At 34.1% G+C, this 24428-nt stretch overlaps 1 protein-coding gene across 1 annotated transcript; it reads left to right on the plus strand.

Annotated features, from left to right (window-relative positions):
* The first annotated feature begins 6267 nt into the window (after positions 1-6267).
* LOC132266475 (phosphoinositide phosphatase SAC6-like) lies at positions 6268-23965 on the plus strand. The gene is made up of 21 exons (XM_059767349.1): positions 6268-6556; positions 7437-7600; positions 7706-7789; positions 8998-9125; positions 9211-9302; positions 11177-11234; positions 11451-11507; positions 11609-11642; positions 11786-11866; positions 12885-12991; positions 14008-14094; positions 14200-14277; positions 14920-14990; positions 15211-15309; positions 19092-19191; positions 20221-20329; positions 20478-20550; positions 21435-21528; positions 21959-22051; positions 23330-23396; positions 23542-23965. The coding sequence occupies exons 2-21, from the start codon at positions 7453-7455 to the stop codon at positions 23670-23672; spliced, it is 1791 nt and encodes a 596-aa protein (XP_059623332.1). The 5' UTR covers positions 6268-6556; positions 7437-7452; the 3' UTR covers positions 23673-23965.
* Positions 23966-24428: the final 463 nt, after the last annotated feature.

The following is a 24428-nucleotide window of genomic DNA, read 5'->3' on the forward strand; positions in this document are numbered from 1 at the left end:
ACGGACCTAACACTGGACGTAAACACACGTATATAATCACATACCACAATTATACTTTGATCAAATCCGAGAGACCAAAGAAAACAACGTAAGCTTGATAAGATTTTTTTTTTTTTTTTTAATTTAAAAAAAATTATGTTAGAAAAAAGGATTCAAATGTAGGATTTAATACAATGTAAATAAAAACAGTTCCCCTATATGGTAAAATCAAAAATGAGAAAAATAAAAAAAAAAAATTCAAATTTTACATATAAGTTTTTTTTTTTTTCAAAAAATAGTTCTAATTGTTAATTTTTACTTAGTGAAAGAATAAATATGATGGAAATGTAGTTTTCATTCCAAACAAAATCATAAGGTGAAGTTGTGTAACATGCGTGGACAATTTTGTATGATATTGGGTGAACAATATTTTATTGAGGTCGTGTTTTGTAACTGTGAGCGGACCTTTCAATTACAAATCATCCGCATACCAATGCTAGGGTTTAATTGTTATTAATTTTTTTTTTTTTTTCCCTTTACATAAGATGTGAATGTATGTTATACCAATCTCGAGTCATATAATTGGTACTGGTATGTTAAGATTTAATTGTTTTATTAATGTATGTCATACCCAAACCCAAGTCATATAACTGTTGTTACTCTGTATCTCATTTTAGTTTTGAGTAACGTATTAGAGTTTAATTGTTATTTTTTGTTGTGTTATACCAACTCAGGGTCATATGTTAGGGTTTAATTATTATTTTTTGTTTGCATATACAACAATTACGTATGAATGTACGTCATACCAATCCCGAATGATATAATTGGCATGTTAGGGTTTAATTGTTATTTTTTCTCTTGAACGATAAGGTATACGTTATGAATATATACGTTATACCATGGACCATCTAAATTCAAACACATCTTTGCTGTGAATTTAATCGTATTTAATCACATACATCATCTTTGTCGGTAAATTAAAGAGATGTTTTGGAATATTAGAAATTAAAACGGTTCAAAATTTTTCCCTCCATTATAAATAATTCTATGCAATATATCCAAACTCGCTAACCTCAGTTAAACTTGCCTCAGGTTACTTACTCACCCATAGCATTTCATTAACTTTTGCTCACAAATAGTCATCCAAACTCATCTCTCTCACCCTCTCACTGTTTCACTTTTCCTTTTCGTGCACAATCAATCATGAGAGATAAATCTGAAGAACAAGGTAACCACGAAACTCCCTCTGCCCATCACATTGAAGAAGGCTCGAGGCCTCCCATTACGGTGGGAGAAACCCATCCTATTCCGTCCTCTGGACAACAAGAGGCGGATTTAAACACACCCCGCAGCTCTAGACGATTGTTAATCATTTCTTCTGCAAGACAGGAGAGAAATATTGATGGTGAGGGTTCATCTATCCGAGGGGGAGAGAAAACATTGATTCCTCCAAAAAAGAGATTTGGGGATGCTGGTGCCAGGAGTTCAGGTACTTCAAAAAAGAGGGCTTCCCTTGTAGGGCCCTTTGAATGCGTTTTGTGTCAAAAAAAATTCGACACTGAAAAAGGTCTCGGTGGTCACATGCAGTCTCACCCTGAGCGAACTTGGCGTGAGGCTTATCCTCTACCGAAATTTAGTTCGGACGAGGTTGACAAAGATACGGCAAATGTTATACAAAACAAATTTAACACAAAAAAAGGTTTAGGTGGTACTCACATGCAGTCACACCCTAAGCGCACTTCGCACGGGGCGTCTCCTCCTCCGAAATTTAGTTCTGAGGAGGTTGACAAAGACATGGAAAATGTAATACAACGGTTAATTAGCCAAGGCGTTGTTGCTGCTTCGCCGGAGCAGAATGTGACTTCAGAAAGGCAGCCATTTGACCTCAACGAACCGGCGATCGGGGAAGACCCCGATGATTCACAAGGGACCGAACACCCGTCTCCTAGGAGAAAGGATGGAAAAAGCTTTGATTTAAACAAAGAACCATCTAACAGTCCTCCCTGATTGACAGGGGATGTAGTTAACTGTATATGATATTAAATTTGATAAATATGATATTTTGTACCTGTAATTCTTTCTTTTTTGTTCGAGAAATATTAGAAACTCCAAATAGTTCTAGAATTTATGTTTTATGGTGTATGTACAGATGTGAAGTCATTGCTTTTGGTTTAATACACACAAAGGCTATCTCATCATATCAAATATAAGTTAAACAAACATATTTTTGTTTATATGAATGTTCTCATATTTTTATGTAAGTAGAACAAGTTTACTTTCTTTTTGGGCATAAACGTGTATGTATATATTTATGGGTACATGTATGAATTGTTCATCTAGTGTCATAAATGTGTATGTATATATCTCTTTTTATTGTTCTGATAAAAAAATAAAAAATAAATACACTCCAACCATTTTTTTAAATTAAATTTCTCTCAAATATTTAATAAAATGTTATAGCTTAGAAACTGAATTTTCTGATCCATAGCAGAGATTTTCATATCCATAAGTCAAACTTTATAAACTCAGTATTGAAAATACATTTTATTATTTTTATATCGCACATCTGACTGACTTAAATGATACGTGTGTTGTAAGGCCGATACACGTGCTTTAAGAAAAAAAAATATTAAAAATACATTTTATTATTTTTTATATAGCATTTTCTTTTACATATTTAAATTGGGTAGAGATTATTATTATTATTATTTATTTACTTATGTTTTGCATGTTCCGGCCTGGCTGGAGTTGAACAAAATATATATATATATATACACACACACGTAATATTGCATATTGCACTTATATGTAACACATGTAACCATTCCAGTACGTTCTTGCTTTTTTATTTATGGACAACTATATAATACCGTTATAAATCAAGTAGTCCAGGTGTTATATGTAAAATTGTAAATTGACCGATTACACATATAAAAAAATATAATAATTTTTTTAAATGATACTCATTTAAAGATAGTCATTATGATTTTATTCTTTTTTTCCTTTTATGTTTCATAATCATGGATGACATTACATGCCAAAAGTGGGGTGTGGGTGTCTTCCCTACATCACATGCCAAAAAATTATGAATATTTACATAAAATGTACATATAGATATAGTTATATATCTATCCATGGACCATTAATTGTATGATATGATTTTATCTCTAACGGTCACATGTCAAAAAATTTATACTCGGCTCATATTAAAAATATACTCCCTCAATCCTATATTAAAAGTTCACTTTGAAAATTGTGAGCCCTCACAGTTTCTAAAGTGAACTTTTAATATGGAATAGATAGAATATAATACAGTTCTGGAAGTGGACTTTTAATATAGGACAGAGGCGGTATATATATATATATATATATATATATAAACACACACTGCATACATAAATCATACTCCAGGTGAGTCCAATGCCCATTATTTGGAGGTTTAACAGTGGCCCACAAGGGAATGGGCCGATTGAGTGGACTTAGTCTAGGGGTAAGGCCCATAAAAATGAATGATCCAAAATAAAGTGAAGTTGTCCAATTATAGAACTACAGTACGGAGTATGAAATTATTACAGTAGATTACAATTAGGGTCAATTCCTTGTAATTATTTTATAAATTAAAGATACTGATATGTTTAATTCAAAGAGACAACTTGTAAAACTGCAAAAGTTTTTTTTTTTTTTTTTCTTCCTTAATCCTTAAAATAATACAATTATTTGTAATCAAATCTCATGTGCACCTAGTAGCAACAGTTTTCGAACTCTAATTTAAATTATACATTTTAAGTGTTAACATGAATCATATTATCACGTTATTCATACTACAAGGTGAGACATGTCATTGACATTGTTATCTTTCAAATAATTATATTTTGAAATACTTCCTCTATCTTTTTATAACTTTGCTCATTCACAAATATTTTGAGTATGATACATGAATTGTGAATATAGAACCCGACTTTTGGTGTACAAAATAATTAAGATCAATTTACATGTTATTGTATCGATTAACTACAGAAAAATATGCACAGTTCCGCAAGGCAGACTATCACATTTATTTTAATAATACAATATTAGATTTTTTGATTAAAAAAAAGCAAACTTAAAATATTTGTGACCTAAGTCACACAGAATAAGTATGAGCGAGATCGTAAAAGCGACAAAATATAAATCATGCTAAGTGAGAAATAAAACGAGAGCCTGCACAAAGAGAGACACACTGGAACTTAAAACCAGGACCCCTTAAAAACATTGTGTGGCTTAGCTTGAGACTCATTATTATAATAACCACATACTACAATTATTTATACAAAACATCAAAAACAAAGAACAATTTATTTGGTGTGTACTTATCTGTCAGTCATTTATTACTTATGTTTTGATGTTCTGGTCTGGCTGGAGTTGAACAATATATACGCACATAATATTGCATATTGCACTTATATATAACACATTTATGATGTAACCATTCCAAGTAGGTTCTTGCTTTTTTATTTATAACTATACAATACCGTTATAAATCAATTAGTCTAGGGGGTTAAATGTAAAATTGTAAATTGACCGACTACATATATAAATAAATATAATAAAATTTTAAAATAATACTCATTTAACGATAGTCATTATGATTTTATATTTTTTTTCCTTTTATGTTGCATAATCATGGATGGCATTACAGATTACATGCCAAAAGTGGGGTGTGGGTGGCCTTCCTTACAACGCATGCCAAAGAATTATTACATTTGTCTTGTATTAAAAGTCTATCTCAGGAATTTTGACTCATTTTTTGAGTCACAGTTTTCGAGATAGACTTTTAATACTATGAAAGTCACAGTTTTCAAGGTAGACATTTAATATGAAAAGAAGGAGAACCGTGGATTATATAGTCTTCACACACACACATCCAATGTCCATTCTTTGGAGGTTTAACGGTGGCCCGCAAGAGAATGGGCTACTTGAGTGGACACACACACACACCACTCCAAAAGTGGCATCAACATGGGGATAGTGTGTCCAATGTCCATTCTTTGGAGGTTTAACGGTGGCCCGCAAGAGAATGGGCTACTTGAGTGGACTTAATCTAGTGGTAAGGCCCATTAAAAAAATGAATGATCCAAAATAAAGTGAAGTTGTCCAATTGTAGAACTACGGAATGAAATTAATACAGTAGATTACAATTAGGGTCAATTCACTGTAATTATTTTTTAGATTAAAGATACTAATATGTTTAATTCAAAGAGACAACTTGTAAAACTGCAATTTTTTTTTCCCATTAATCCTTAAAATAATACAATTATTTGTAATCAAATCTCACGTCAGCAAATAACGAACTCTCATTTAAATTATATATTTTGAGTGTTATCACGAGTCACGTAATCACGTTATTCGCGCTAAAATAGTCAGACATGTCATTGACGTTGTTATCTTTCAAATAATTATATTTTGAAATAGTTCATCTATCTTTTTATAACTTTTCTCATTCACAATTTTTTTGAGTATAACACATGAATTGTGAATATAGAACCCTACGTTTGGTGTACTGAACAATTAAGATCAATTTACTTGTTATTGTATCGGTTTACTATAGAAAAATGTGCATAGTTCACAAGGCAGACCATCACATTTATCTCAATAATACAACATTAGAGTTTTTGATTGGTCGGTATTCAGTAATTGCTACCCTAAGTAATAATAATAATAAAAAAAAACCTAACCTAAAATATCTGTGACCTAAGTCATACAGTGTTGGTGTGAGTGAGATCGTGGAAGCTACAAAATATAAATCATGGTAAGTGAGAATCAAAGCGAGAGCCTGCACTAGGAGAGACACTCGAATTTGAAAACATGACCCCTTAAAAAAATTGTGTAGCTTCGTGTTTGAAATATATTATGATATTATTTTTTTGATATTGGTTTTTAAATTTGGATCCATATGATATTTGAAACAATTGATATAAATTTGGAATAATTCATAACATATTAGATTTTTTGGTTTAAACTTATATCTTCAAATTGGTGATATTGTGTGTTTTGATACTATAATGCACGAATTAACACAAATTTATGAATTTTTTAAAATAAATTTTCGTTATCAAATAGGGTTCTAATTTTTACTCTAAGTACTTCGATAACAAAACGTTATTTTGATATTGACCAAAAAAATATTACGCCTAAATCGTATCCCATGCCCAACGGCCCTTAACTAGTCTCATGATTATAATAACCACATGCTACAATTATTTATACAAAACATCAAGAACAAAGAACAAAGATCAAAGAACAATTTATTTGGTGTGTGCTTATCTGTCAGACAGGCGTAATTCCTTACGATGGAGTCCTTTACAGGTACGAGATCTACGCAAGACGTCCGGTTTTCAGTTAAAAGGCCCAAACAGAACAAAAACCCAAATCGTTGTTTTGACTGTTTCCATTTCCATTCCCTCCTCGGTTTATGCGTTCCATCAAACGCGCAAACAAACACTCCCTCTCTTGTTCTGACTTCGTCACCATCACAAACCTTCGCTTAGGGCTAATCCTCTCTCTCTCTCTCTCTCTCTGCAATCTGGATCTCACACAGGTAACCTCTTACATCTTCTTCTTTTGTATGTATAATTATATATATATGCATATATGTTTTGTATCTATGTGTCAGTGGAACATAATAAAGCGGAATGGTACTACTCACTAATCATAGAGATTTGAATTTCGTATGAATTAGGTTAAATTGATATTAGTGACTCCTGTTTTACTATTTTGTGTTTTTTTATATTGGAGTAACTATCATCTTAAATTGTGCTTGTTATTGTTTGCAAGATTTGAATTTTGTACAAATTAGGTAGAAATGGAGATTAGTGACTTATATTTTGCTATTTTATGTTTTGTTTGTAGTTTTGAGTAACACTCATCTTCAATTGTGTTTGTTATTGCTTGCGGGATTTGAATTTTGTACAAATATATGTGTATGTTTTGTATCTATGTGTCTGTGGAACATCTCTCTACAATGCTTCTTGGGTGAGAAGCGGAATGGTCCTCACTTATGATACAGATTTGAATTTTGTATGAATTAGGTTGAAATTGATATTAGTGATTTTTATTTTACTATTTTGTGTTCTTTTTTTTTGGATTGGAGTGACTATCATCTTCACTTGTGTTTGTTATTGTTTGTTTATAGTGATTGAATCCAAATTATGATGGAGAATTATATATATATATATATATATATATATATATATATATATGCATATATGTTTTGTATCTATGTGTCTATGGAACATGATAACATCTTTCTACAATGCTTTCTTAGGCGAAGAGCTGAATGGTGCTCACTGATCATAGAGATTTGAATTTTGTATTTTTTAGGTTAAGTTGATATCAGTGACTACTATTTTATTATTTTGTGTTTTTTTGTGCTGGAGTGATTACCATCTTCAATTGTGTTTGTTATTGTTTGTTTTTAGTGATTGAATCCAAATTATGATGGAGAAGGCTGATCCTGCACAGAAGCTATACACGCGAATGCGTCTCTGGGAGTTTCCAGATCAGTATGTTGTTGAGCCCACTGATGGTTCTGCTGGTTCCTGTGTGGCAATTAGTCGGGTTGATGGATCAATGAGTCTTATTGGTTGGCAGCTTTGTCTTTTTACTTGTTTGACACGGTTTTGCATTGTGGATTTGAGTTTCATTTTGTATAAGGCTGATGTTTTACACATTATTTTCTGTTCTTTAGATGACATTCCACAATGCAGCTCTCTTCGGGTTCCGAAAATTCGGACAATCTTTGGTGTAGTTGGGATGTTAAAGCTCTTGGCAGGCAAGATTATCTTATTATGCACCTAAAATATCATGTGTTAATGATGTCATCCATAACTTAGAGTTTTGGTGTCATTGTTCAAATTTGTATATGACAGACATTCAAGTGTGTGAACATAATGTCATTAAGTTAAAACTTCAATACCGTTCAGTTACTTAGCAGTTATTGGTAAATGCACATAGCAATTTAAATATGGAGCTCAGAAAGACGATAGTTCAATAACAGCTGGTTTTCATTTGGTGGTATGTTTTTTCAGTATGGATTCCACGTGATGATAAATTATAGCAATATCAGAGTAAGAGTCTAAAGATGATGGTGGTACTCTATTGAGTTGATAACTGACTAATTAGATAACATGATGTATCTTATTCTGGGTAAACGACTAAATGAGTGCCAGAATAGTAAGTTACTTATTGAAGACTATTGTGGTAGTTACTTTATTATGCTCCAATAGGATCATGGTCTTTGTAAACTATTGGATAATATATTAGGCCCTTCAGCTAGTATATTCTATTCTTGACAGATGTATTAAAAGATGTATTAAACTTCTCATTTTGGTTCACTTATTAAACTGCTTGTTGTTGCTCATACACCATTTGAGTCTTTTTGTTTTTTAAAATTAATTCAATGCTGCCAACATTAATCCATGCACCAAAATATTGATTGAGGTTTACAACAGCTGCTAGCATTATGTGATCTCCAACTTATTTCATACTGGCAGAATTTCCAGTGAATGTACTCTAGTGTCATTAATAAAACTTCCAGTCAAATTAATGAGCTAAGACCTTGACTAAAGGATGATCTCTGATGATATGAAGCTGTCTTACAATCATCTGCACATATACAAGTATATGAGATTGTCCACAACTCCTCCTCTATCAACCCCTTCAGGGGAAAAAAAATGTATACATATATGTGTGTATATAATTAAAAAAAATATGGGATGAAAATGCAGAAAAGGAAAAAAAGGGAAAGGAAACATGACCAGCCAAGGCAGGCACATATGATGTATTATGAATTGCCTGTATATGCACTTATCAAAAAAAAAAAAAATGAATTGCCTGTATATGCGGGTCAAGTCATTTTGAATACCCCTAGAGTTTATAAAACTGAATTTCATATATATAATATCCTGTAGTTCTATTCACCACTTGGGTTGCAATTTATCTAATAGCTTTGATGTTATTATACTTTTGTTATGCTTTTAGGGTCATATTTACTAGTTATAACAGAACGTGAATGTGTTGGATCTTACCTTGGGCATCCGATCTTCAAAGTTTCATCATTGAAGTTCTTTCCCTGTGATCACTCTCTTAAAAATTCCCCTGAAGAACAGGTAAATCTGCTACATTTTTTATGTCTATTTTTGTAGACTGGTGATTGTTGTGTTTGAACTCAGTAATATTTACCATTTTTGGCAGAAAAAGATGGAGACTGAGTTTTCTGGGCTGCTAAATATTGCAGAGAGGACTCCTGGTCTGTATTTCTCATATGACGTCAATTTAACACTGAGGTGAATTTTATTTATTTTTCTTGCCCCCCAGTTTTAGTGTGTGCCCATTTTGTTGTCACTTGAGGTTACTTTGGGAGAACTGGCTGCGTACTTCAGTAGGCATTGTTGCAGGTGGCTGATTTTATATAGGTAGAAGGAGCATATTTTGCAAAATTACAGTATTCTATCCTGTTGGTTGAACCGGTTTTGTCCAGATTTTCAATGCTATTCCCAGACCAAATATCAATATAAGATTGAAAAGGAAAAAGGGGCTAAATTAATTGGTTGAATGGTTAATTTATTTACCTGCCTGAACCAAATGTTTTTTCTTTTTCAAAGCATTACATGAACATCAGAAGTTGAAAATAGAATGTTTTAACCGAATTGATAGCATAAAAAATATAAATTACTAATGTCAATCTCTTTTTACCACATGGATGTAACTTGGATAGAATTTTGTTCATGTTGTTCACTTTCTTTTAAGCATTTTTAATTTCAGTTATTTCACTTTCAAAAAGCTCAAGAAGACAAGTGTGAAGATACTGTTTCAAGTACAAGTGCAATCCCTTTGTGTAAATAATGATAGAGGTTAGGTCCGTGTTGCATCATAGCCGCATGTGCAATAGGCCCAATGTTAGAGGTGTCCCACATTGGATCCGGATAGGAAGTGAAATGTTAAGATTTTGGGTTGGACCGCGAAGCACCCGACCCGTCATAGTTGGTATCAGAGCTAGACCAGTCCTTGATCTGGTGCCACGCCAAGTGCCTGGCTTGGAGGTGTCTGTGTGTGCTGCCCTGGGTAGGCAAGGTGGCCCGACCGCAATGAGAGTGTTGCGATTTCGGTGGGGGAGAATGTTAGAGGTGTCCCACATCGGATCCGGATGGGAAGTGAAATGAGTATAAATGGGTTGGGTGTTAGCACCACGTAATAGCTTAAGCTTTTGGGTCGGATTGCGAAACTCCCAGCCTATTACACCTTGCCACTTAATCCAGGTTGAATCTGCCTGATCACTTGACCAGACTACTGGGTGGAATGTTTCAAAAAAAAAAAAAATTAAAACAAAAAATGTCTAAGCTGAGTCATTATGTGCCTTTAAAAATAATCAAGAAAAGCAGACTTAAAGTCTTCACCCCTACCCAGTTCTATGGTTTGACTGGATTAGGCGCGGATCCAGTTCACTAGCCTTTTCAGTTTGCCTTTGATAATACTAGATTTATGTGTGAAGGTTTGGGATCATCTGTAGTTGGCAATGAGGGGATTGCATGGTAAGTGTTGCACTGTTGTACCATGTATCCTATGATGATAATTCTTTTTTCTTTTTCAGTTGAATTTGATTAGGGTTTCACTAGATTAGGTAATTATTGTTAGAAATTTAAATATCCTTTTTCATTCATCTTCGAACTCTAGCAAAACCCATAGAATGTATCTTTTTCATTTATCTGCATTTTAAGTTTTTAACTATTTGTAATTTTGTATATTTAAAAATGATGAGATGCGGAATTCCACAAAGATGATTTAGGTTAGTGACTGCTTATAAGACGTCATTCTATTGTCCGGTGATTGGAAAAGAAAAAATAAAAGAAGAAAAGAACTTTATAAGTTAATCAGACAGTATTGTGGCAACATTTTGTTTAGGTCTGAAACTGAGGAGGTGAGTACCATGACCTGAAAACTATCATCTATCCTTAGTGCAAAAACCTTGCTAGTTTTCTATTTTCCATTTACTTGTAGAAACTATGATTTGAAATGCTTGTAAATTTGACGATTTGAGTCTCAATAGGGATAAAGTGGGTGTGTGGGTGCCTTGTCAAAAAGATTTTTATTTAAAATCTTTTTAATACAATTTGGTCTAATATGGTGATATTGCTTATGTACCATATGGTGTGTCTTGCAGTGCACAACGGTTGCATGATTTGGGAGATGAATCAAAGTTGCTTCCTCTTTGGAGACAGGTAGCCTTTCTTGATATCTAACATAATTAATTATTTCACATTGAAATTATCTTTAAGATGTACCCCCCAGAAAAATTTGTTGGCTTCTCAACTGATTTAACTGTCTTTTTTGGAATTTATGTACAAATAATTGTTTTGATTTCCGAATCTTTATGTTTGTGGCATTCGTTCTTCACGTTGTTATGTCATCATGGATGTGAAATGTCTTTGCCACAGGCAGACCCAAGGTTTTTCTGGAACAACTATATGTTGGAAGTGCTTATAGATAATAAGGTCAGATTGTTGCCAAAATCGTAATTATCTTACATGTTCCATTTTCTTATTAACTTATATTACATTTGTAGCTTGCTGACTATAATTTCCTGTCTGTGCAGTTAGATCCATACTTACTTCCTGTTATCCAAGGGAATATCCTTAACTTGTTACTCGGCTATTGATATTTTTGCATAGATCTTGATCTTTGACATTTGCTAATCTAGTTCAGCTCATGAATAATGAGGATTGATGCTATCTTTCTTTCCATTTTAAGTTACACCTTAACTTACTATCACGTTTTCAGAATTTTCAAGCAGCCATTGGAAAAGATATTATTGATGTTACTCTGATTGCACGGAGATGTACTAGGAGAACTGGTATTTAAAACCTTTACTGCTTCTTCTTCTTTTTCATTTATTTATTTTCCTGTCAAAACTAGTTTCCGTATCATGTTTCTATGGGAGGGTATAAATGCAAGTGTTTTATTTTATTATTATTATTTTTTCCTAGTTGGGACACACACACTGCCTCCACTAAGGTTCGAATCCCTGACCTCCCTTTGGGAAGTAGGAGCCTTGTACCGCTAGGCCACAGGTCTGTTGGTAGTGTTTTATTTTTATTTTGGGTATAATAAACATTTTTTAAAGAGACAAAAGGTTAAGAAGGTAGAAAAAATAAAAAGATTTCTTTACGATAGATTACATAATTTATATGTTAACAACCGAAAGGTTTACAACTCTACTAAGTACGGCAAGCAAGAGAATGTAATCCGTTATGGCTCTAAATTACCAGAAAACTGTTTCCATTTGCACAGTAGCCGGTTTATCTGCTCCTGAATTTCACATGTAGGCATGCAAATAGGAAGCATTCCAACGTCCTCGATCAGTCTAATGATCCATTATGGTATTTAATTATCCACAATGACATCTTTCACTTTCTTTAATCCTTTACATTGATACACATTATTATATTCCACAATAAAATTATGTATCCCTAAACTAGAGCTTTCAAAGCCATTGTGTTTCAGATCTGTCACTAGACCTCTAACACCACCTTTGATCCCTTGAATATTTCATTACTTGATTGTATTATGTGCTTCAAATGGATACTGATGTTGCCAGCACTGAATCCACACAGAGGGCTGCATGTTTTGCCATTTTTAGCATTGAACCTATATAGATGGTTGTGTTGGATTATTTTGGCAGTCATCTTACAGTTTTTTCTTATTCATGGATCTTACTTGTTGCAAGCTTATGACATGGGATGCCATTTTCGTAGATATGGTTTGATTGTATCATTGATGGAGAAATGACATATCTTTGGCAGTCAAGTTAAATGATTTTCAGTATGCAGTACAATATTTGGTCTAGTTGTCTATATTATTTTTTCTTGAAGGCACTCGGATGTGGAGAAGAGGAGCTGATTCTGATGGGTATGTCGCAAATTTTGTTGAAAGTGAACAAATCATGCAGTTGAATGGACATACTGCATCATTTGTGCAGGTAACGTTTTATATAGTTTATACTGCCATTTTTTTTAGAAGCATAAAACATGATAAAACTGCCCTATAAAGATTCTTTTTTGTTATTCAGACATGTTGCATCTTTGAATTGAAATATTTTGGATAAAGAAATAATAAAATTAGTCTGTCCCCACCCAGTGGGAGGGGAGGATTGGAGATTAAATTAACCTTTCGCATTAACAATAGTGGATAAAGCATACCGGACAAATAAGTGTTGTACTGATGTAAGTAATAGTATTGGCTTATTGATTGCAAAATCAGCAAAAATAACTGGACTTTGTGCTGTAATTGCCTAATTTTTCTTGGTTTATATATTCAATCATGTAAAATTGATTACTCATTCAATTTGCACATTTGACCATTGATTTAGAAAAGAAGACGTTTGCTGATAAAATATGAGTTTGCAGTCTCATGCTGCATGCTCTAACTTGATTAAAGGTCTTTCCCACAACTGCCTAAACTGTTATTCACGGGTCTAGAGAGTTCATTAAGTTACTTTTCCTTTTGCTTAAAATTAGAAGGCTCTAGAATTTGCATTTATTCTCACTTCATTCTTCCAGACGTGAGGAGCCTATAGGCTGCTTTGCACATGATGTGATTGTGGAGAAACCATAGCGCCCAATGAATTGAGAATAAGCAAGATGATAATTAGATAATTATCCAATTCTAAAGTTCTATGCATATGATGTGTTTGTGAACTCCTATTCCCTTACTAGGAGATGATCACTTAAGAGTATCTGTCTGACATTATCTTCCCCAGATAATTCAACTTTTGCAGAAAAAAAGATTCCAGCTTGAACTTTCTGTTTCTCCTCTAAATTCGTGAAGCTCAAATGTCAAGAGCCTCCTCCATGAATGTTGAACGACAGATTCTTATGATAGTTTTTGATAGACCTTTTACTGAAAAAAGTTTTAGCAGCTAATGTGGATTCCACTTTGCATAATGATCGTATCCCATTTGTGGCATGTGGCTCATTTTTAGTTTGGCATTTGCAGGTTCGAGGGTCAATTCCATTAGTTTGGGACCAAATTGTTGATTTGACATATAAGCCTAAGTTTGAAGTTATGAGACATGAAGAAGCAGTGAGTGCCTTTTTAAAAAAAAAAGTGCCTTTATTGTACTTTTTTTTTTCTTTCTTGTGCGTTTGTCTCTTAATTGATTGGTGCTGTATGCAACACTTCCTGCAGCCTCGAGTAGCTGAGCGACATTTTCTAGATTTAAGAAAAAAGTGGGGAAATGTCTTAGCTGTTGATCTTGTCAACCAGGTACTCTTTTTTTTTTCCTCATCTTACAAACTTTGGTGGAATATATTATTGATCTCATGGTTTCTCATTTGTGCATGATGACAATTGAGTTTACAACCAGTTGGCAGAGTTTACATGCATGTATACACTTCCAAGTTATGAGCAGAATCTTGACAATGATACTGATGGATGTTTCAGTATCATTGATATCTATTTGATATGTCACAGATATTTCCCTTTTTATGTTGATGTTGAATATTTGTTGATATGTATGGTTCTGGTTTTAACTTTTAAGTACAATAAAGTTAAAGGGAAGAGTTGAAAAGGATATGAATCAAGGCTTAGGAAAATGAACTTTGTCCACGAAGAGGAGTGTCAGTCTATAGACACCTTTAGAGTTATTGGGCAATATGTGATTCTTTTATATCTTTCTGGTTTTGCCGCTTCTTTTGTTGCTTCGCATCTATAAGGGCTACGTCACCTGTTTCAGCGCCTTTCAGTGACACTTACAAAAAGGAAAAAAAATAAAAAATAAAAAAAATTCTGGAGTGTGTTGTGCTTTGCACGCATTTAGGTGGTTTTCGGTTGTGGGAATTAAAAGGTGTAGCAGTGTGTGGGTGTATCATCTGCTTGACTTATATTTGCTATTCATTTCTTCACCAGCATGGAGGTGAGGGACACTTAAGTGAAAAATATTCCAATGCCGTGCAGCCTATTGTTGGTGATGATCTGAGGTAGGATCTCCTTCATATTGACTCGTTTTATCGACTCTTTTTTTTTTTTTTTTCTTAGTTGGTACTCATACACACATGCCTCCACTAAGGCTTGAACCCTGACCTCCCTTTGAGAAGTAAGGGCCTGATACCGCTAGACCACTGCCTGTTGGTTTTAACTCATTTTATCAACTATATTTTATTTTTTCCATTTTATGCTAATAACTACTCGTTTTTGTAGATATTTGCACTTTGATTTTCACCGGATTTGTGGACATATACATTTCGAGAACCTCTCAATCCTTTATGATCAAATTGAGGATTTCATCGTCAAAAATAGGTATGGTTTCTTTTCAAATGGCATCATGTTTAAAAGTTTGGCTAATATAATGGTGCTTGAAGATTTTTTATAAACATGAACACAGTTTTAGCGCATAAGAATGGAACAATATATAGATATATAGTACGGAGCTGTAATTTTGTTTTATTTCTGTAATAAACAGTTAATAAAATTTGTTAGACATTTATACCCCTTGGTTAGCTTGTGTTGCACCTTGCTAGAATTGAAAAAATATAATTATGTATCTTGATATATTCTGTAAATGGGCCATTACTTGGTGTAACAATAAAATCTTGAATTAACAAGTATGAGGACGTTGATTCACGTTTGAGAGAAGCCATTTTGTGTAAAATGATGCCAAAGGCCAGGTATGCCTCTAGGTATACCTCTAGTCTTCCCACCCAGCACTTCACGTAGGTGAGACATGCATAGATTAGTGCTTCTTGAGCTTGGAGCACAAGAGAGAACATAAGAACAATCATTTTTGTGAAAAAACTAACGTTTGTAGTTAAACCCCTTCGTTTGGCACATCAGAAGCAAATCACATCACAAATATGGAGATCCAATCACAAAACAAACAACATGCAACACAATATTTAATGTGGTTTAGCCGAATCAAGAAGAGAATATACAACGGTAGAGAATGCCCAACCCATTTATTTTGCAGCTTTTTCCTCTCACTGACTCTCTTCTCTTCCCTACCTTCTCCACCAGCTCTACCTCTATTTATAGAGTTTCTTGTTGGACAAGGATTACAATTCTGTAGAGGCCAAGACTTACCTAACAAGAAATTCCTTAGAGCCCAGGATAAGGAATTCCTTAGAGCCTAAGATAAGAAATTCCTTAAAGGCCAAGACTTGCCAAACAAGAATTACCATACAAAATACTGTGAGTTACGCTGTGCGGAAGCTGTTAGTTGATTTAATTGTGATTAAATCCTTGAATGACCTAGATGAGATTATTAGGTCGCCCAATTTTTGTGATTGATTAATTCACCTAAGCAATATGATCAATTAAACATCCACAATCACAAAGATAAATACTGAAAGTAAAGCAAGTAAAATTTGAGAGATGACACCAGAATTTTTAGTGAGGAAACCCCAGTTGGCAGAAGAGACCAATTGTTGTGGGAAAAACCTAGTGGACTGTGCAGTCCAGAACAAAACGATCCACTATATTTGAAACAAAGTACAATGGACTTTGACTCATGCTCACACCCTAACGTTCTACCAAAAACCAATTGCTGACAATCTCCGGCTTTGCGACGTCCCGTCCAACAGCCCTCGACTCTAGGCTTACTCTTGATCTCTGTAGAAGGATTTCTGGTAGATCAAACAACACTCCTCGAATGTTTTAAACCTTTCAAAGTGTGATTGCTTCACCCCTTTTCTTCAATATCTGAATTTGATGTAGAAGAAATAGATCTGCTTTTTGGAATCTCTGAATCTTCAATTATGCTCCAAATCCGATGAGATAATGAACAACACAACTAAATCACTCATGTATATATGTGTGTGTTCTCAAAATAAAAACAGAAAAATCAGATTTGATTTTCTGAACAATATCTCTCAAAAGGCTTTCTCAAAATAATGAATTCTCGTTCCTAAAAGCCATACGTCAATGTTGAATGAAAGAGAGACTATAAAGAAGTTTGGAATACCTAAGAATACTTGGAAACCAAGTCAAATTCGTGCATAGGATTTTGGAAGGAAGTCTTAAACCAAATAGGAATCAAAACAGACCAGGATGGTAAGTTACCAAAACAAATAAGAAGACCTTGAACCGGTTCAGGGTGGTTGAACCGGTTCAAGTTGGCCAGTAAGTTTTCGAAGAAAACAATCTAAACTTTTTGTGACACTTGAACCTGTTCAGGGTGGTTGAACCAGTTCAAGTTGGCCAAACTTGAATTCAACCAAAAACCCTCAAAAGCTAAACCTGTTCCAAAATTCTTGAACCTTTCTAAAGTATTGTTCTCATCATCCCGGAGTGTATTAAAGCATGAAACTTGAACTTCTTCAAATTCGCTTCCGATTTTCAATCTTCAATCCGATTTCAATTCTGAACCGAAATTTTATGACTCGATCGGACTTGTTTTGACATCGAAATTAGCCAATTACAAAATATATATCTCACAAATACGACTCAAAAAAGGAAACCTAATTATTGATATAATTTGAGACCCAAATCCTAAAAGTAATGTTGGGATTTAAACCCCTTCGTTCGGCACAACGGAAGCAAATCACATCACAAAGATAGAGATCCAATCACAAAACAAGCAAACAACATGCAACACAAAAACACAATATTTAACGTGGTTCGGTCGAGCTCAATCAACAGAGAGAAGAAATTCAACTATAATGAATCAAGAAAAGACGATACAATGGTAGAGAATGCCCACCCATTTATTTTTCATCTCTCTACTCTCACCTACTCTCCTCTTCTTAGTCACTCACTCACTCACTCACTCCTCCATTTTTTCCTTCTCTTCTTCTACACCTTCTCCACCCAACTCCACCTCTATTTATAGAAGTCCAAACTCAATTCCTTGTTGGACAAGGATTACAATTCATTAGAGGCCAAGACTTGCCTAACAAGAAATTCCTTAGAGCCCAAGACAAGAAATTTCTTAAAGGCTAAGACTTGCCAAACAAGAATTTTTTTTTTCCTAGTTGGTACTCACACACACATGCCTCCACCGAGGCTCGAACCCCTAATCTCTCTTTAAGATGTAGGGGCTTCGTACCGCTAGGCCACTGGCCTGTTGGTGTCAAACAAGAAATTACCATACAAAATACGACTCCAAAAAGGGAAACCTAATTATTAATAGAATTTTAGACACAAATCTTAATAGTTATCAATACGATTCTTACTCTTACAATAAGAAGATAGTATCGTGTTTGCATATAGGGTTATTTATGGTGGGGTTTTGAGATTCATGCTCAAGTCACTAGGGTGGATAATGTCCATCTTTATTATATGGAGAATGGATAGGAAAATAATGGAACAGGTGTTATAGAAAGCAAAACTGGCCACTTCATAAAGTCAAAACCATGAAAGATTAATTCATTTAGCCAAACTTTGAAAAGGGCCGGGATCCTCTCACCCCTATGTTTTGTGGATTTGATAGAATTTGTAACAACCCTTACCCTACCCAGACACAATATTGTCCGCTCTTGGCTCCCCCGAACCAGAGACTTCCCAGGGGGTCACCTATCTTGGTACTACTCCAGAGTAAGTACGCTTAACTTTGGAGTTCTGATGGGCTCACGGCCATCATGACTTTAAAACGCGTTGTGTCATAGAAGGGTATTGAATCTTACATAATGCACTTCACCTCCCTCAGGCGATGTAGGATCATGACACCCTGTAGCCTGCCAGTGTGGTAGCTCGTCCAGTATCTCGCACCCACCCACATCACACTCACCCATAGAGGTCATCACAATCACCCCCCGTGGGGGCCTAACGTCCTCATTGCCCACAAGTCCACGGCTACAATTTTTTCTGATACCTTCAAGCTTAAAAAGGGTATCAGGGATACTTTAGCTATGAGAGCATAACTAATAATCTTGCACACAAGAAACTCCATTTTCAAATGTTCCCCTACTCACTCTCTATTTCTCAAATAAAGTTAATTTTATAAAAGATTGATACCTGATAAACTTTAGATGGGACACTTCATATATTTCCAAGTCTAACTGCTATAATCATCATTAAGAAATTCATTCCGAAATGGGTAGTTAATAATCCCTTTCTTGATTTAAGTTGATTTTTTGGAATGGTAGGTATCTTCTGTTAAATGAAAAAGGTGAGAAAGTTGAGGGGCAACTTGGAGTTGTAAGGACCAATTGTATTGATTGCTTAGACCGTACAAATGTTACCCAGGTATGTGAACTTAAATCAGAGTGATATTGTTTCATCTATTTTTTATTGTGTTGTAATAGATGATAGCCGATATGTTGTTTCTGGATTACTGTCTTTCTGAGGTTCACATTGTTGGATTGCAGATTTTTTTTTTAATTTTTTTTGTTTCTTTTTTCTTTTTGCCATCTTTAAATTATGAAACCCATAAAACTCACATAAAAAATACCATTTCCGTCATCGCTATAGTTTCTTTAATTGTGGCTCTTCGGGTTCATCTGAAAAATTCACCACTATCGTTTCTTTAATTGTTGCTCTTAGGGTTCGTCTGAGAAATTCCAAAGTTTTGACTGGAATATTAATAAAGATATGAATATATATTAGTATAATGTTTTGAATTTAACGTAATTGTCAGTGGAAATGGTTGGAGTCCTGATCTTGTTCGAAACTGCAAAGCCAAGCCATTTGTTTTTCCTCTTCTGTTATCATATCTCTCTCTACAAGTATAGTTTTCTTTTGGATACTGTCATCACAGGCAATGTTTTTGCTCTCACGGAATTGAATTTACATTATTTTCCATTAATTCAATGTTCTTTTCTTGTTATGTGTCAATCAGTGAAGGGCTATTTGGTAGCATTTGTATCTTTTGGCTTCCCTTCATTATGCTTCCGTTGTTAGTTTTTCTCCGGCAGCTGAAGCATATGATGCATGTGTGTATGTATTTGAATGGTAGGACATAAATGGGACTCCACAGGAACCAGGCTCCACATAAGATAAGCACATGGTGAAAATTAAGATAACAATTTATTCTAGATATTTTGATTTTTGCGTTAAATCATTTATTCCACATTAAATTCCAACTGTGTCTCTTGAATTTTATGCTTTCAGATGAGAGTCTTCTCTACCTAACCATAATTATTCATTAGCGTATGCCAGCATATTCGTGCAAGTATTATGATCATGTGCATTCTTCTTAGCACTCTTCCTTGTATTCTTTTGTTCCTTCTGGCTTTACTGAGCTATAACTGCTCTTGATTTTTAATTTTTCTGCAGAGCATGATTGGTCGAAATATGTTGGAGTTTCAACTTAGAAGGATTGGTGTTTTTAGTGCTGATGAAACTATTAGCACACATCCAAATTTTGATGAAAGATTTAAAATTTGTGAGTATTTTCATAAATTATATCAATTTTTTGTATATTCTGGGTTGGTTACATTGTCTTCATGGTTATTGGTAGCCATGTGAAATTTACCGTAATTTCTTAGAACGTGACAGTGTTTTCCATTTTTTTTTTTTTTTAAACATTTTAGTGTGGGCTAATCATGGGGATGAGATCAGCATCCAGTATTCTGGTACTCCTGCTTTGAAAGGAGATTTTGTCAGGTAATTTTTAGCATATTCGTGCACAACGCATTTGTTTGCTTGCATCAGAAAATGTTAGCCAAAATTGAAGGTTATTGATGAAATGAGTTTTAAACTTTTTTCTTTTTTTATTTTATTTTTATTTTTATTTTTTTATCGTTTTTAGTTTACAACTACGTCATGCTAATGTCATGTTTGGTGCTAAAATTGATGTGTCAGTGGACCTTTTTCCACTAGTGGAACTGTTCTAGCAATCAGCCCATTTTATCTTTCTAGGGTGTGCAGATTGTTCTGTTGGATCTCCACGTCTTATTATATCTCACTATTGTTTGGCATCAGCCCTGTAAATCAATATCAGAACTTGCTGATTCATAAGACTATCATATTTAAGATATAAACAAAATTGGAGCATTAACTGGCAATTGTTATATTACACCCATGCCATGTGCCTCAACTTCGCTGACATGTATCACCAGTACAATTTAGCTTATGATTTCTAGTTTTCTGTCTTTTCCAGGTTTTTTTGGGGGTTTTTAGTTCATTATATTGCATATCATTGCATTTTAGAAGATATTGATAGCGCATAGTCTTCCAGTATCAAGACCAATGCTGTTAACTTAAAAACATGGATCTTTAGATTTATGAAGGATCTAGGACAAATTTGTACATCTTAGCATGGGTTTTGGTTTGAATATCTTCTTTGTGCATTTTGTTATTGACATTTAGTTAATATTTCTTGTATATGTCACTTTCTAAATGGATCTTTATACCCCTGCTTCAATATTAAGTAGTTAGCTCTTAGATGATGATGGTTGAGTTTTTGGTAACTTGAAAGCAGAACTGAAATGTTTAATGGAAACTTGTATTTATCTTTATGCAATGTCCTTGTTTGATTGAATTTGTAGATGTGGCCAGCGGACAATGCAAGGTATTCTTAATGATGGCCGGAATGCCCTTGCTCGCTATTACCTGAATAATTTTTGTGATGGGACAAAACAGGTTGGTATGCTTCATATCTTTAATCATGTTAGTTAAAAGTCAGAATGCATCAAGGTTTTTTTCTTTTGCAAGTCAGAATGCATCAAGGTTCTGTTGAGCATTGTTTTAATGAAATGTCTATTTATATGATAATCTATTTGTGCGTGTACAAGTAAATGAATAATTATCCAGTGATTATCGTACAGCTAATCTTATTTCTTCAAAGTCTTCATTTGATAAACCTTTTACTGTAATATGTTTTACGTTCTATGTGAAGAGATTTCATTTTTTAACCAACTTCGATTTTTTTGTTGATCAGTATTTTATTTTTGTTAATTATACATTTCCCAATTAGATACTATTTTTTTGGTCTTTGCCTTGATTCTATATTTTTTATATTTTTTTCAATTTAATCCTGACAAATTTTCACCCCTTTGGCACAAACGTGAAGGATGCAATTGATCTCCTGCAAGGACATTACATTGTTTCTGTTACCCGTGACATGACTCCCACATCTAAGAAAGGAGGCCTTGAGACTGTTGCTGTAAGTATAATTTTAACAACTTAATTGTTTTGTAAATAAATTTTGAATGCTTCTCTCAGATTTTCTGGTAATTTTAATATAGAAGCTTGCAAGTAGGTGTACATATTTTGAGGTGCTGCATTTGTTATTTTAATATAGAAGCTTGCTTTGGTTATTTGTGCTTAGAGCATTATCTTTTACACTGCTGAGGCACAAGCCTAAAGAAGGGGGATTGCATTAGGTAGACACCCAGCACAATACCTTTAGTAGGACTTTTATGAACATGAACCATCAACAAAAATGAATCATATAGCTGGGTCAGTTGACTTTATTTTGTTTCTGGACACTGAGGCAACGTTTTTTATTTTAGCGAAAGTACCTGACTTATTAGGCAAAAGCTGATTTCAGTGTGATTATTTAATGATGCAATCAATGATTATTACTTTGCATCTCATATTTTCTTGTGTTCTTTTCATTTCATGCTATTATATGAAAAATAGCCATCTGGACTGGAAATAAGCTTTAAAACATTTTGCATTGATGAATAGGGTCAGAAAGAAGTCTAAGAACAACTTCTCACTGTACCTCTACGGCGATGATTTCTTGGTGTTCTTTTAAGTTCGTTAATCAAGTCAATTCATGATACTCAGATAACTGAAATGATCTGGGTGTCAGAACTCTAGTGAAAAGCAGAAAATTTCCAGCACCGTTGCTGGATGAGGATCCATCATATGTTTGTCACAGATTGATCAAGAGATGTGAGTTCCAGTGTTCCACCTTACGTCTGCCGGAACCTAGTTTGATTAACACATTAGTCCATTTTACTGGATCAAATTCTCTTACAAGTTCATACCATCGAGAGGTTGGATCCAATGCTACAGTCGGAATTAGTAAAAGTTTAGTATCTGTAATACCCATACATCAGTAAATTTAATCTGCATTAGACAATCAGTTATAGAACCATGTTAGAATATCCTCAATCCTCAACCTAAGGTGTATGGTTTGCTGGTTTGAGGGTGCTATTGCTAGGAGTCCAAAAATATCACGCTGTTATCCTGAATTTAAGGTGTATGTTTTATCCTCATTTGTTCTCGAGTCTTCCCCTCCGAGCAACCTGTGTAGGGGGGCTATTTTTTTTAACACCTCCATTAATTGTAATTTTTTTTTTTCCTGGCTGTCAGGGAAGAAAATAGTTTTAAAAGCCTCCGTAGTTTCTGAATTTTTTTTTCATTACATGTATTCTGCTATAATTCATGGACTTCCTTTTAGACACATTAATCTCACTGTTTCTTTCTGCAGTCCTTTCCGCTGGCTTTAGCATTGGTCATGACTGGGCTCTTACTTGCAACCATGTCGTTGAGGCAAGGTGAGTTGGCGGGGTACCAGTCTTTTCTATAGTATAGTAGCATCATTCCCTAATCTGATTTACCTTCGGCATATTACTTTAAACCAAAGTATTGTTTATTTGATGTTTGATAACGAGTTAGCGCGCTTTGTTCATTTTTCTACAGTTCGATATGATCTTTGGCACTTATTCTTTTCAATAATGTGGGCGAGCCTGAGTATGGGTATAGCAGCAGTTGTGAGGGCCAATGGCCGGATTTTCTGTAATCGGCCTCGTCTGCACAAACCTCGGTGTTGATCATTGGTTCAGATCGTTTCGGCCAGCATGGAATATTCTTTGCTGCTTATTATTCATTCTTTAATCTTATTCTTTGTAGTCCACGTATTTTTTACTTGTCCATGGGTCAGATTCAAAAGTTTGATGATGGGCAATTCGCGCTATGCTCCTTTTTGTATCAACAGATTAATTTTCCGGCTCATTCAAGTCACGTTTAGTGGTACTTTACAGGAATGCTGTTTATAGATGCAATTGTAATTGTCAAGTATATTCAAAAATCGTGTTTATTATAAAATTTAAAATTTTGATTTGAATCTCACTTTCGACATGATGACAAAAGATATGTCCGGCTTTCTGGAGAATTTTGCCATTAGGGTTTTCAATCTTGTTGGGAGATTGGAACTTTCAGTTCTCAGGTTGGCTCCACATGCTGAAGTGAATAATATGATTGTAAGAGGAAGATTTTCTAGGGCTAAGCTGTCATGGATTCTAATACTGCATGTCTTTAATATAATGATTGTGAATTCTCTCACAATCTCAGGGGAGGGAATTCATTATAATAATAAAAAAAAATTTTAAAAAAAAAGGAAAAAAAGAAAGTAAAAAAGAAAAGAAAAAGAAGCTACTCTTAACAACTTTTACATCTATACTACGGAGAAAGTATATAATACCTTTAAGTAGGATATATCATCTATGTTACCCATGTTGACCCACCTCTATGTAACATCACTTATATTTAATTTCCTTCAAATTTATCAAAATATTATATAACAAAGA

This window comes from Cornus florida, unplaced genomic scaffold (genome assembly GCF_030987335.1).
Source record: "Cornus florida cultivar Cherokee Brave unplaced genomic scaffold, ASM3098733v1 CherokeeBrave_3.0.0_Hap2_Chr07, whole genome shotgun sequence".
In the NCBI taxonomy this organism is placed as follows: Eukaryota; Viridiplantae; Streptophyta; class Magnoliopsida; order Cornales; family Cornaceae; genus Cornus; species Cornus florida.

Excerpts from the sequence above, each read along its gene's own strand:
- LOC132266475 (XM_059767349.1), top strand. The coding sequence starts at position 7,453 with ATGATGGAGAAGGCTGATCCTGCACAGAAGCTATACACGCGAATGCGT. Across the intron at positions 7,601-7,705 it reads TGGATCAATGAGTCTTATTG|ATGACATTCCACAATGCAGC; the intron begins GTTGGCAGCTTT and ends TCTGTTCTTTAG. Across the intron at positions 12,992-14,007 it reads ATACTGCATCATTTGTGCAG|GTTCGAGGGTCAATTCCATT; the intron begins GTAACGTTTTAT and ends TGGCATTTGCAG.